Genomic DNA, 15516 nt, shown 5'->3' with positions numbered 1-15516 from the left:
GCGAGAGCTCCCATAATTGTTTGAGAGTGCATGTATGTGTGTGTGTAGAGTGTGAATGTGTGAGTGTTAGACAAGGCTTAAAAGCAAAGTTCAGCGTGAGAATTTCCATCCAACTTAAAGAAGAAATTTTTTGCAGAATCGACGACAGTCAAGCAAAAGCACTAAAAGCGGAAAGTGAAGCAAACAAAATAAAGACATTAATTTTGCGGCTATCGAGCAGCAAGCAACAAATTCAATAAGAAGAAACACTATCGAAATTCAAGTAAAAGGCCCAAAAGCAGGCAACGCGGCAACAAGTTCAAAATGTGGAACCAAAAGGCAACAGCAGCAACAAGTGATAATAACAAGGAAAAGGCACCAACAACAACCACCACAACAGCAGCGGACGATTGTAGCTGTGCTGCTGATGGTGTTAGTGTTGCCAGCACTGCCAATCCAGCCAGTGTTGAGCAACAACCCAAAGTGCCGCAACAATTGAAAATAACAGTAAACAAATAACAGCAACAACAACAAACACAACATCATCATTTGGCGGCAGAAGTAACGAGAGCAGCAGCAGCGAAAAAAAAGAATTAGCAGCACAAAGCGAAACAACTGATTCTGGTTTCATCTCTGGTCCGCAATCAACGCAAATCTTTAGTGAGGAAATATTCGAAGATAACGACGAAAAGTCGTCATCGGACAAGGGCCAACAAAAACCAGAGCAACAGCAACAACAACAATTGGGTAAAGATAAGAAGCCAGCAACGGCAACAGTGTCGGATTCGGGTTTTCTAACCGAGGAAATTGAAGTCTCTGGAGAGCAGCAGACAGAGCAAGAGCAGGAACAGGAGACGGAAATGCGCCTCAAATACAATGTCGACAAGGGCACCAAGCAATGGACGGTACAATCGAGCCTGGCCAGCGACGAGCCTATTAACAATCTCAATTCAGCCACAACAACTGCCAATAATCCCCCCAGCAGCAACAATACAACAACAACTGGACGCAACAAGAATGCAGCACAGACAACAACAAATGTTGGACTCAATAATAGCAACATCATGAACGCATGGGAGCAATTCTTTCAACAGAACGACGATGGCGACACGTGAGTATACCTTCCAAGTATTTCCGTTTAAATTGACACCCAAAAATAATTCATTGCGAATTAGGAATTACCCAAAGAATTTGTGTACTATAAATAGCATTGTCAGCATGAGGAGCAACCGACCTGATTTAAGAGATAGGGAAATCCTATAAAAAAAATCATTTACCATTACGAAAATCCCATGCTTTGCCCTTTGGCCTAAGTCTCAGATAATGGGCAAGACTTGAACTTACTCCTAAATTGTGATAACCGGGGGATTCTTAGAATTGAGAATTTCCGAAATCTTAGTACTTCCCCAAGTTTTGTTTAAATAATATTTTGCATCATAAAGGCCAACCAACATGAGCTGTATATAAAAATAATTCAGAGTCTTAACAATTTCTCCTTAGTTTATAAAACTTGGATCTATTAAAAGATAGACTACGAATAAGTCTTGTGAACATAGAATATTCAACACCGGGTTATGCTCTTGAACAATGTCAAGCCAGGGTGCTTTTTCAACAGAATTTCGCACACAAATTTCTACTCAGTGGGGGAGACACATGAATCACATGAATGCAAAGACAAAAGAGGCAAGTTCAGAGACTCTGCCGAGACACATGTTAGTCAGACAGTCAGGGGTTTTCCTGGTATGCACCTGATCGTTATAGTATTTTACCTGAGCTGAGCTGAGCGTACATTGAACAGGTTTACGTCGGGGTTTTACGACGCACAACAAGTGGGAAATGTACAGGTAAACGATTTATCGAATCAACGACTTAACCTTGCACTTTCTCTCTGTCTCTCTAACAGTCCATTGCATTTGGCCTGCATCTCTGGCTATATGGATGTGGTTGAAGCCTTGATTCGCATGGCACCGCATCCATGCCTCTTGAATATCCAAAACGATGTAGCACAGACTCCACTGCATTTGGCTGCTCTAACCGCACAGCCAACAATTCTGCGCAGGCTTCTTCTGGCTGGCGCCGAGGTGAGTCTATCTTTCAATCTATTCAAATATTTGAATTGAAATTCAGCTAATCAAGCAATCAATCTACTAATCAATCTCTTTCTTCATCTGTTTAGCCCACAGTACGTGATCGACATGGCAATACAGCCCTCCATCTATCCACAATCGCGGGCGAGAAGCAATGTGTGCGCGCTTTGACCGAGAAATTTGGCGCTAGTGAGATTCAGGAGGCGCATCGTCACTATGGCTACCTCTCAAACGATAAGGCAGTCAGTTCGCTGAGCTATGCCCGCCTGCCCGCCGATCTGGAGATGCGCAATTATGATGGTGAGTGAAGAATTGTAACTCTCAAGAACATTCCATCATTATGAGGGAGAAGCAATGTATTTCGGAATGTATTGAAGCCTTTGCGATTGCACTAGAATATAATTTCCAAAAGTCTGCTCTATATAGTATTCGATTATTATGGTTTTTGGCAGTCACATTTGAAAGCATTTTGAAATGCTGCCAAAAAATACCTTAACATAGTATAGATCTATATTTTAGCTGTCGCCCGCCATCGGCTAGCCACACTGCGAGACACAAGTCTGCGTTGTATCTAGATATATAGATATATGTGTGTGTATAAATATAAATAAATATTGTACATGTTCAGTATGTGATCTAGGCGAATATGAATGCCTGCTTTTTGCCGCCTCTGTCTGAGCAGATGCCAAAGAATTATAAAAATACATTGGCCTCCGCCGTCGCAACATTTTCGCGAGAAAAATGTTTTTCATTGGGTTTTTGTTATTGATTTTCTATATACTGTATATAGAGAATTTTCCTCGCCGCCTTGACGTCAGCAAATGTGTCGGCATTGTTTATAATCAATTGCAATGGCAATTGTGATATTTTGTGGACGGAGAACTAAACTGAATATGATTACGAATACGTTTATTCGAGGCGCGGCCTTATTTCCTTATTGATTATTTAATTTGTAAACGTTCAATCCGATTATTGATTTTCAACAGGTACCAAAAGAGAGGTGGGAAAAATGTGGGTGTCATTTCGCTTCCTATTGTCTGTCGACGGTAAAAAGGTTAATAAACTTGTACTTGTCGTGCCAGTGAGCAAAGTTTGTGGGCGTTGCAGTTGTATATACATAGCTACAGAGTTTACATTAACCTTTCGCTTCATTTGTTTAATCGATTATTATTTTGGGGATATGTTTAACCTTGTTAAAAAATATAACAACAACAATCGAGCCGAATTGGCTGGCCATCGTTTTATTGTGTGTTGTGTGTTGCTTGAGCATTCGCAAACATATGGTGAACAAACATTTGGCAGCTGCTTACAACCGGACAAAACCGGTTCGCACAAACACACTGCAAACAGCTGCTGACCGAACCCACACATACACTCTGTGATGTGGTCTATATATAAACTAGCAGACATTGCACATAACATGCGGAATTGGTTTAGGTTTATACATATATACATATTATATGTACATATGTTTAACTGTTCGTCGAGTCGGCTGCTTCAATGCAGACAAACTTGCCAAAGAAAAAAACCAATGAAAAGCCGATCATAAAATGAAGACGACTTGCAAATGCGCTTGCCAACAATTTGAAACAATGGTAAAGATGCCAAAGTTCAATTTTAAATATTTGGGAAAATTCCCAAATCATTTTCTTAGATAGTTTAATCTGTTTCATAGCTAAAAATAATAGTTAGACTCATGGTAAATTTAAAATTTTGTTTACAATTAAACAAGCTCAGTCATTTTGTGAGAGCATCCAAAAAACCAGCAAGCGAAACGATGACGATGACGACGACGTCGAAATGTTTCGCCGCGACTTATTTCAAATTTTTTTTTTGGGTTTTTCCAAAAACATCAACCGACAGTTGCGATTATTTCCGAATATATCAAGTAATTTAAAAAATTTAAGGGAATGGAGGCTATCAGAGACCACAGAAATGCAATTACTATTAAATTAGATTCCTACAAGTGTGTAAATAACATAAAAATTCGTAGAAAGATTAAAAATAGCGTCACACTAAAAAAAATTTGAAGAAATTCTCAGAAGAAATTAATAAATTTATTTAATCATATAGAAAAACAAATGCGTACAATTTTTTTTTTTTTTTTTTTGTGTGACGTAATTAAGACCAGGATGATGTTAGTTAACATGACTGTTAGTTAAAATATGTTGAGCAGACTTATTTATAGACTGCGATTTATCTAAATTTAATGTGCCATTTTGTCTTGCACTTTAGCAAATTGCAAAGCAGCAACAACGATGTGTCGAGAAAATGTGGAAAATGTAACGAAAATAGTCAGCGCTTTTCCTTACACATTTTCGCGCTGGCCATAGGCCAAGACTTTAAATACTTATAAAGTAAATATGTCGGCAAAAATAAAACGTTGGAAATGTTGTGCCAATTCTTTTTATGTAGCAGCATCTCAGACATCATCTGTACATTATTGAGTATATATTATATATAATTATAGGCAACCACATATCAATCTCAATGCATAATTTACTTATCAACTTTTTGATATTTTAATTGTTTGAGGTTATCGCGTTAACAACGACCCCGAAAGTGGTTATGCATTTATTTATTTAATTGTAAGTATTTTATGCTGGTCATTAATATACCCTATACTTTGTAGCAATGGTATATATCTTAGCTGAGTTGTTAGAATGAAAATTATTTCTTTCAGTGCATATGCAGGTGTGCGAATACTTCATTATGCATTCAGCTGCAATCAGGAGGAGGACGGGGAGCTGTAAAGTATTGAGGGTGGAATGTATATTTAGATTCTTAAAGGCAGTCGGGTTTAAGCCGTAGTCCGACAACATACACGGTATATTGCGGTCGCTCAATTGCTGTTCTGGAATCGGAATAAGAATAACTGCTGGAAATTCCCAGCTATTTCTGGCCTTCAGCTCTTTGGCTGGAGCAAGGACAATTTGCTATTTAATATTCTTTCATTTGGCTTTCATTTACGCGCTTTCGCACACGCAACCCCAATATCGAATTAGTTTCATATTATGCGACTGTATAAATAGGTGCACGCAAGGGATTAATTATAAATAGAATATATACAATATTGGAATACATTTTGTTCAGTTATTTTGGACTGGCTCGTTTTGGTCATAAACCAGATTATATCGATTATGATTCGGGTCGACATTATCAGCAGTTGTATATAGAACTTGATTTTGATTTGATTTGAATTCGCAACGTAAACACAACCTGATATCATCTCATTTAAGTAAAGAAAGATACTTATGACTTCTGTTAGCAATTCCCAATGGGTTTCTCTTTCTTTCTCTGTATTTTCGGGGTGCTAATCACAACAATCTTATCGCCATTGACGTCACCCCTCTCTCGAAGCACATTAAGGGAATTTCAGAACGATTAACAAAACTCTAACAATCTGATACGTCGACGACGTAAAGATCTGTTGTAAATATGGAAAAAAACGGCCCACAAAAAAAACCCCAAGGAAAATGTGTCTTATTACAAGACATAAAATGTGACCTCAAAAATCCCAAGATAGCCCAAAAATGGGAAAACATTAAATAAAACCATATACAGCAATATTAATTGAATAGATTCGTAATCCCCTTGACAACTGAAACTGACTAAACCTTATCGAATAAACGGCGAATAGACTCGTAAATCCCAAAAAACCCCATTGGTGGTCGTCTATTATTGTGGTTCGCGTTAAATACAGTGTCCGGTAGAAAAAGGCTATCTATATGATAACTATTATCACTGGTTTTACCATTACCATATTTTGTTGCTGTTTTTTCTTGCCTTTTTGTTTAGGGTATTTCCCAGTTTATAAAGAAAGTTTGCGTTAATTGATATGAAGTACTTGAGAGAGTACTTCTTACAAAATGGGTCTCGAAAACCTTAACCAAAGTTTGAGCTATGTATAGCGTATTCCCCAATGTCGAAAATTTATCTTTCTCTTTATGGTTTGGGGCCAACATGTGTTTTTGCTCATTTTAACGCTATCAGAGTGACTTGCTTCTCCAGTTAATGGTAATGGGTAATAGGTAATGGGTGTTGGGAACTGCGCACACACATGTACTCGACAAAGTCGACTATATTGACTTAGATAGTACGTAATTGAGTGGGGAATGCCGTCGAAATGTGGATTGATCATTCGATGCGACACACATACAGAGAGAATGTAAGAAACTTAATTAAGGAAACTGGAAATGGAAATTCAAGCTGTAGTTGCATAACAATTGCGAATGCAAGCTGCCATAAATGACAAAGTGATGCTTGATCCAGTTATCGATATCGATAGCAACAGTTATCGACTTTAAATAAATGTAAATAGCGCAAGGAAATTGTAACTTCAGAAAGCAGTTATCGATAACAATTGCACTTGCAGAGCTTGCTTTATATAAATGTAACGCGTTTAAAGGAAATGATATCTTCAGAAACAAATTTCAGTATTTACTTTTAATACTCGTATCGCGTTTCATCTAATCTGTTCTAATGACGAACCGACAGACAGACAGAATGACAGGCAGGCGGCAATATGCGACCATGTCCGTACGTAAACAAACAGGTTTAACCCACAACAGTTAACGTCAATAAATAAAATAAAAATATTACTCCGTTGCTTGTTGGTAATGCTTTATTAGCTGCCAATGACATTTACATTTGCATTACAACAACACGTTAGTCAGCAGCAGCGTCTCTAGACAAGGTCAGGCCGGGCCTGATTCCCTCTCCCCAAACCGATTAATATAGCTATTATAACATACATATATGTATATATATTTATAGAGAGGTATTATGAGCTCATTGCAAGCACTGCTTAACGGAAGTTGCAGATCATAATAAATGCTACTTTATATGGACGAAAACAAATGAATCTTCAATTTGAATTGCAATTTCCACGGTGTGACACATATCGAGTGTATTGAGTGAGTTTTACAGAGACGCCTACATGGCGTATGCGTGATGGGGTAAACCCCCGTAACAATTGTCAACAACAACTTTTACCAGTCTTTATCGGCGCTCCCCGCATTATCAGCCCAGGTAGTCAGGTAGTCAGGCGGGCACTTGACAATGCCATTTTTGGAGCCAGCATTTTACAGTGTCTGACCTCTTCGCATTGCGGGCTTTTCCCACATTTGCTTAACTACAGAGGCATGTGAGGTATTAACTGGTGCCAACACGTGGCACGATCACACCTCCCGCGCCCCCTTTTAGCTTTGCTTCCTATGTGATCGTCGCGCATTTCATTTGCATTTCGTTTAAAAGAAAGTCAACAAACGGTTTAATGACATAACCAAAGCTTGAGCTCGGCTTACAGTCGCATTTTTTTTATTTTTGGCTAAACCTCAAGACTTTCATTGCCAAATGAGCAAGTAAAGTACAACAAAAAAAATATGGAAAATCCAAGTGGTATTTAATAGTGCTAAATTGTCTTTTTGTGTCATGCTTCGTTTGCCAAATGTGATCTTGGGTTTTCTGTGACAATTAACCGCTTGGGATTTTCACTTCATTTCCACCCAGGTGAAACTTTCCAGTCACAAAATTGACATAAATGTGGCGCCGCCAGAAGTCTTTAAGTAAATACCCATTAACGACATATTGTTCGCTCGTTGTTTAAACAGTTGTGCATTGTCTTTGCCAGACAAACCCGAGCAGAGTTTTCGTTTTCGTCTTCGACTCTATTGCGTTTTAGCCTAGGTAAATCCCCAATCCCCCACTGGCCTGCTTCTTTGTAAAGCTACCGAAATACAAATAATACCAAATTTCTTCGTATACTTATATTTTAAGAAGTCTAGCGAATTCTTCGATAGCGTAACCTTTTCCATTTAATAATAACAAATTGTTTTCGCTTTTAATATCGGGGAGTCTTAACGGAACTTATTTGCTTTGTACAAGAAACCGGTTAAATGAATTTATATTGCGATAAACCTATTGCTCCCTAGGGAGAGTACATTGCCCCTTTGCAAGGCGATTAAAATTGTTCAATAGTTGAGCGACAAATAAACATGATGCTGTGCTTTCCCAATAATTAAATACACTACCAGATGTTTCTCGAAACATGAATTACAAGCAAGTAAAAAGTCTGTAGTCCAAAGTGCTCAGTACTCTGAAATAAATTCAATTAAAATGCTTCACACTTATCCGATCATAACGAAATTTGTAAAAGGTATTTGGAAAATATTGAAATGACGCTGGCAGTAAACAATAACGCCCTATTACACGAGTAAACAATAACAATAATTCCTTCAACAATAGGGAATTCCCAACTTATTACAGACGAAGCGTCAATATTTTTCTTCGATTCAACAATGTAATTGATAATGTACTTAAGTCAATTTCATTTAGAATGAATTTGTTTTCTAATTCTGAAGTATGCATTCACAATCAAGAACCCAAATCTAATGCAAGCGATAACAATCGAAATTGACAGTTATCGATATGCAAAGCATAGCGATCGTTGTCGTTGTCGCTGCCACAGATAATGGCTAAAACTTGTTGAATTATTTAAAGAAAAAAAAAAACAAATGATACAAGTAGATATTAAATTTCATATAAACAATGCGAATTTATGATTTAATTATGAATCAATGAACTGTTCAATTGCCACTTTGCTGAAGGACAAACAACCAAACGAAACTGAACTGAACTGGCTAGGAAAATAAACGAGTTGTCAAAAATACCAAACAAACAGCTGCCAAGAATTCAAATTATAATAATATAAGAAATTAATAAATATAAAAGAAACAAAAAAAATTGAAATAACGCTTCGGACAATGAGCACAATTAATTAAAAATGAACCAAAGACAAAGGGAGCGGAGGGAGCTACACACAAAAAAAACCGTCTTTAATATTTGCGCTGTCAATAAATTTGTGAACTTTGCGACTCGACTTATGGGAGTACTTTCAACTGCGCCGTGGGTTTTTTTCGCCCGCTCTTGAGGTCGCGGCATGTGCAAATATCATATGATATAATGGATCAGGGAGAAGCGAGTGGGATGTACGATGACAGAACAATTGAATAATTGCGAAGAGTGCGACAACAATTTGGTTTTTCAGAGCAATTCGAAATGCGTTTTCGTAACGCCTATTAATTGCTTGAACTCACATTCGATTAGCGTTAATATTACTATTTGATTATCTGATTTCAAGTTTAACTGCTTTTATTTCTGCTTGATTCTTTTTTTTCCATTTGTTGTTTAGTTTTTTTTATTTGCTGGGGTCTCGCTGGTTTTAACTCTCAGACTTGTTGGCAGCCGCAAAGATAGAGCTTTAGATTATACTCCTCCTCCTCCTCGCTTCCCTTCTGCGCTGCCGTCTGATGAGCTCAGGTGTTGGCTTGGAACGGATTTCGTATTTGAAATCTAAGGCGCGTGACGCAGCACAGCTTGGGAATTCCCCAAGTTTGAAACAAACGTTTGTGTTTAATATTTCATATTTAATATATTTGAAAACACAAAACGTGTGTGTGCACATAAATAGTTATACATATATACATATGCCAGATACTGATATATATATGTAGATAGTCATATAACATATTTATGTACAAGTTTATAAGTCTTTAATCGTATGCTAACGATCGGCACACAAGTTTTGGGCCACAATGGAACTTTGCTTGCTTTTACTATCGAGTTTTGCTATAATCTCGCCTCCTCCTCTAAACCCATAGTAACCACCTCAGAGATGCTGGGACTGTATGGTGACTCGAGCTCCGAGCTTTGTCTCTGCTCGTGGCAAGATCGCTCCGTTTGGCTCACACGATGAAAGAAAGAAAAAAAAATGTTGTCATCGTTTATATTTAAAACTTGTGACACAATTGTTGTTATTGTTTGTAAGCCCGCGAACTGGACTGCGGCGATAGACTAGCAGAGAAGAGACCGACCCGGCTTTAACTTTCTTGCCAAGATTTCGGCTTTCTTTCGCCGGTGTTGGCGCTGCTCATAAAATGTATTGAAATGAACAGCAAGTATGTATGTGGATAGCGACTTTTAGTCAGATTGATTCATACGCGATTTATATGTCTAGTCATTTGAGTTAAATCATACGCGTAAATACCTTTGACTCAGCGCTACCTTCAATCATCATCAACATCAAACGCGGCATGATTAATTAGATTCTAAAAACAAAACGACGCAACGATAAATCCCAAATGCGCAGTTATCGTGCTGGCAACGCGCATGCGTAACGATAACCACAATTATCGTTTTACAAATGTGAATGTAGTTGGCAACGCGGACGTTTAGCTTATGAAAGTTCTTGCGGAAATTAAATGCAAAACAAGCGGCACAACTGTAAGTGTGTGTGAAAGTCAATCAACAGCACGTGTAGCTCTAAAACCAATAACAACAACAACAGCAATAGCAGCAGCAGCAGCACAACAGCAATAACAACAATAGCTACGTCAAAGCTAAGCAAAGCAAAAGCTGTGTTGGTTCATCTGTATGCGCGATCAGACAGCGGGGGCTCAATTTGAGAATTTTTTTATTTATTTTTATTCATTTTTTTTCTTTGGTTAAGAGTGTCTCTTCAGTAATACTACGCGTCAAATGTCAGTTGAATTATTGCAGATTTTATTTTTTCCTTTCTTTTTTTTTTGTATTTTTGTTTATTTTTTTCAAACGTGCAAATTATGTGCAAACATTTTTGCTCTTAAAACGTTAAACCAATTTGAACTTGAGCAAACTTGTTGGCCGGTCGGTTGCTCCAACAAAATTCAGCTTGTTTGGTTTGTTAACTCTTTTGTTGTTGTTGCTGTTGTTGTTGAGGCTGTCGCTTTTTATGCCACTGCTGGTTTTTTTGACTTTAGTTGTTGACTTTGTTGCTGTAGCTGTTATTGCTGCTGTTTTATTGTGGGAATTTCTTGGGTTTTTCAACGCACACCAATGCACACGATACACACTCACACACGCATTCGACACTCGTGGATATGCTTATGTATGTACTATGTGTGTGTACATTGTCTCCATATGGCAAAAGCGTTCGCACAGTTGACTCCCCTTTTCGCCTTCACTCCCCTCACAGTCTTGTCTACCTCGCTGCGCATCGTTGCTGTTGTTGTCGTAATCAAAGCTTTCGCGTTGTTTTTGGAATTTTAAAACGCTACTTGCTTAACAACAACAACACCAGCAACAGTTGAAGTGGCAAAGCTTTTTCATGAAGCGCTTTTGAAGAGATCGTATTTCATTCATAAATGGAAGCTTAAATGTACAATGGGATTGGCAAATTAATTAATGACTTTAATTTCTTGTTATTTTCAGGTGAACGTTGCGTACATTTGGCCGCTGAGGGTGGACACATTGATATTTTGCGCATTTTAGTATCACACGGAGCCGACATTAATGCCAGGGTAAGATTATCTGCAACGATTATAAAAGTGAAAAAGATTACTAACTATGCCATTTTTGTTTGCAGGAGGGAAAAGGTGGACGCACACCACTGCACATTGCTATCGAGTACTGCAATGAGGATCTGGCCAACTTTTTGCTGGATGAGTGCGAGAAACTGAACCTAGAGACAGCCACATATGCCGGACTAACGGCATATCAAGTCGCAAGCGTATTGAATAAGTCACGTATGCAGAACATACTCAAGAACCGCGGTGCTGAGACATTAACGCCGCCCGATAGTGATTGTGACAGTAGCGATATTGAAGATTTAGACGATACGAAGGTGAGCGTCACAGCCTAAAAACAAAAAATCCAAGCAAAGCTAAATCAATACAAAAATCAAAAAGCATTCATTGAAAAGCATTGATAAACCCATAGTAGCATTAGGTCTCAATGCAAAAACAGCTTCCAAAATGTTCAAACAAAAAAATAGAAAGAAAGAGTAGAACTGTAAAATACAAACAAGCTGAACTGGTATTCAGTTGATGAAAATGAAATGAATAATTGTACTGTAACACTTATGTATGTATTGTTAATTCAACCAAACAAAAAAAAAAAAAAATCAATCAAGGGAAGCAAACAAAATCAAGAAACAACAAAAAAAAGAACCAACCAGAAAAAGAATATAGCAGCATAGATAAGTTAATATATTATAACCAACTACAAATTAGACATGCTCTATGTTTTAGTAGAGCATCGATTAAAAGCTGAATGTTGCCCACTGTAAGAATCCACCAACAAAATAACGAACAAAATGCAATATACATACAACATTATCTCTAGATTAAATGTAAACAAAAAGAAAACGAAGATATATCCATCTTTCATCTGTATACATATGAAATATTATATTTATGCTGTTATATGACGTAACTGTCACCTGCCCCTCTCGTCCCCTCCCCAAATATCTTCTAACTGTTGTCTAATTTAAGCTGTCTATGTAACTTGATGTTTGTCACTCTCTATCTCGCTGTCTCATGCGTGCGATTCTTTAACTATATATCTATCTGTACTTTTTATCTGTGTGTGTGCGTCTTGTTTGTTGTGTATAAATGTGTGTGCGTGTATGTGTAATATATAGATATGTATAACTAAAAATAGATCTAGAACTAGAACTATACAAAATGTATTTACGTGTTTTTTTAGCAGTCAAACATGTTGTTTTGGCTTCTCTCTTAACTCTTAACCACTTATCATCATAAAAAAGGAAACAAGAAAAGAAAAGCAAATGCAAAAGAAGAAACTTGAACCACATAACATTAAATATGCGCTAGTTAATTAAGTTAGTTAAATCTAATTGATGTGTTTTAATGTTCTCTGACTGAATGAATTATGTTTGCAAAAATAAAACATTTTATTCGAAAATCCAAATTGTAATTCTTTAATCGGCCACAAGTAGAAGAAAAGTATATTATACTATATCTAGTACTATGTAAGTATGTATGTTCTTTTGCATGTCTATAGTTCTCATTGTTTATTTCGTTCTTTTTGTTGGTAAATTCTTTAATTTCATTTAATTTGTAAGCAATTTTAAATATGTTTCTTTTGAACGATGGATATTTATTGCATAACTTAACATGTAGTTCAAATATTTTATTTTCCAATTTTCAATTTGAATTTTTTAATTTACATATACTAAATTTAATTTATTTTATTATGTTTGCTTTGATTCGTTATGCTGCACACACTTAATCTTTTGTTTTTCTTCTGAATCTTGTGTCTTACAGATGTACGATCGTTTTGGTGATCCGCGCTACTTTGTCAGCTATAGTGGCGGTAATCCTATGACAGTGGCTTAGAAAAGTATGGACATGTATTTAATTCAAATGATTCCGAATGGTCAGCCGAAAATCCAATATTCCGACATGCAACAACAAAACGAAGCTGAACAAATGAACAAACCCGATTAATGCAGCGAAAAGCACCCGATTTCGAAATGAAATACATAAGGTTTATTACAATATAAAAGTATGTGTCACATAAATAAAAACATAATGAAATACACATAATAGAAATGCACATTCTTAAATTATCAAATATAAGCTAAATCAAAATGCATCAAACATCAATTGGTGTCTTAAAATTCCTAGTACATTAATTTTTAGCTAGTTAAATATTAGACGATGAGATTAAAGTAGTCCTAACGCAGACTCTGACGGAAAACGCTCTTCTTGGCATTGCTGTTCACATTGGCCACCTTCTTGGCCGCCATTGGATCGGGTGCAAAGCAATTCCAAAGACGCAGCGTTTCATCCGCCCCAGCACTAATCACTGTGCTGCCATCCGGAGACATGGCCATTTGGAGAACACGCGACGTGTGTCCGGTTAGATCCGCCTGCTTCACCATCGTTGGATACTTCCAGATTGTCAGTTGATTGTTGGCAAACCCGTGTGCCGAAATCAGCTCCTTGTAGTGGCGCGAAAAGAGCAGCGAGCACACTTGCGATTTGGAGTCCACAGACTTAATAAGCGAACCATTGTGCACATTCCAGAACTTAATGCAACGATCCGCAGTCCCACCTCCCGAAGCCAGAGTATTTGTCTGCCAAGGACACCAGGCTAAAGCGCGCACAGCCGCCTGATGCTCCGTGAATTTATGGAGTGGCTCCTGTGCAGTGCCCACTCCACTGCTGCCCAGCGACCAGACATTAACCAGATTATCGTTGCCACCACTGGCCAAATACTTGAAGTCGGTGGACCACTTGAGCCCGCACACTTCCTGGGCATGGCCATTCAATGAGGATAGTTTGTGCTCTCGTGAGCGGACATCATGATGAATAATGGTGCCGTCACGGCTGCCCGACGACACTAGATACGAGTTCCATGCCAAGGAGCCAACTCGAGCACCATGACCGTCCATCACACGTAGACGCTTTACTTTGGAGCAGTCCCACAACTCGACGGCGCCAGTGCTATTGCCAATAGCCAGTATTTGACCTTCCTGGATCCAGGAGAGTGCGCATGCATAGTCGCCCTCCTCATACTCGTTGAGCTGCTCAATATTTCCAGTGGCAGCATTCCACAGATATACACAATTACCCAAAGCGACGGCCACAATATTATCGCCGCTCCAGTCCATCAGATTGAGATCTAAAGTGAAGCGAGATTAGCAGATGTGCATCAACGAAGTAAACTCCCACTTACAGTAGTCGTTGATAAAATCGGGAGCATCAAGTATGCGCTCCGAGGTGGTTGGAATGTAACGTGATCCGCTCTTGGTCGATATGGGCGTCTTCAGAGAATAGACAACCTTTAGAGGATTTGTGTGCGATTCAGGCGCAGCAGGTGCTTTGTTCTGATAGCACAAAATGCGTCCACTCTTGGCGTTGTCTCCACTCACTTGCGCTGCTTCTGTAATAAGCTTCTGGTGATCACTCTTGGGCGCCGATGCCTGTACATTGTTATCGTTGTTGCTGCCCGTGGGTTGCTCATCGTTCTCCTCGTCTGACTTTTCATCCTTTTTCACCTGCAGGGGAAGCAATTAATGTGTGTTCCAGGCTAAATCGCTTCACAAGGAATAGTTACCAGATAGTGCGCGAGCTCAAAGTTGGTTGCGGCGCGATTTGGAATGAAACGATCGCCGCCTCCAGGCGTCTTGGATGGCGTTGTCATGGATTTTTTTGCTTTGGCTTCAGAGTTCTTGCCGGGCGTCTTTGTCGACGCCTGGACGCCGGAGAAACTAGTGTTATAGGAGACGGAAAGCACAGAACGTGTGGTGTTTGCACTTCCATTCATGGACGCCTCCAGCTTCTTCTTCCAGCGGGGCGCAGGACCACGCGTGTCCCCGTCCATCACTAGGGCATTTTGCAGGTCACTCACAAAGTTAAATTGCGACATTTTTGAAGTTGTGTATGTTTTACTTTACTAAATTACTTTACTATATTTTTACTATATTAGAATCACAATTTTTACGTTATTTGCTGTTTATTATTTGACTCGTTTGTAGGATGTGTTGCTTGTTTGAAGCGTCGAGAGAAAAGTGCAATGGCGGTTTGGAAATGCCGCGGTATGAAAATCGCGCCGTAAAATTATACCAGGGCTGCACACTCTCATCGCCATATTGCACCTGCAA

General features: G+C 38.5%; 2 protein-coding genes across 2 annotated transcripts; one reads left to right on the top strand and one right to left on the bottom strand.

The window, feature by feature from the left end:
- The first annotated feature begins 303 nt into the window (after positions 1–303).
- On the top strand, positions 304–13459 carry LOC117565792 (NF-kappa-B inhibitor cactus). The gene is made up of 7 exons (XM_052002725.1): positions 304–391; positions 451–1090; positions 1883–2060; positions 2156–2366; positions 11316–11404; positions 11470–11727; positions 13172–13459. The coding sequence occupies exons 1-7, from the start codon at positions 304–306 to the stop codon at positions 13241–13243; spliced, it is 1536 nt and encodes a 511-aa protein (XP_051858685.1). The 3' UTR covers positions 13244–13459.
- LOC117565793 (cell division cycle protein 20 homolog) lies at positions 13374–15451 on the bottom strand. Its single transcript, XM_034245075.2, has 3 exons — positions 14970–15451; positions 14589–14910; positions 13374–14534 (listed from the first exon to the last, which is right to left on the bottom strand). Exons 1-3 carry the CDS (start codon positions 15279–15281, stop codon positions 13585–13587), a joined length of 1584 nt encoding a protein of 527 aa, XP_034100966.1. The 5' UTR covers positions 15282–15451; the 3' UTR covers positions 13374–13584.
- Positions 15452–15516: the final 65 nt, after the last annotated feature.

This window comes from Drosophila albomicans, chromosome 2L, assembly GCF_009650485.2.
Source record: "Drosophila albomicans strain 15112-1751.03 chromosome 2L, ASM965048v2, whole genome shotgun sequence".
NCBI lineage: Eukaryota > Metazoa > Arthropoda > Insecta > Diptera > Drosophilidae > Drosophila > Drosophila albomicans.
This window is presented reverse-complemented; position numbering and strand designations above follow the sequence as displayed.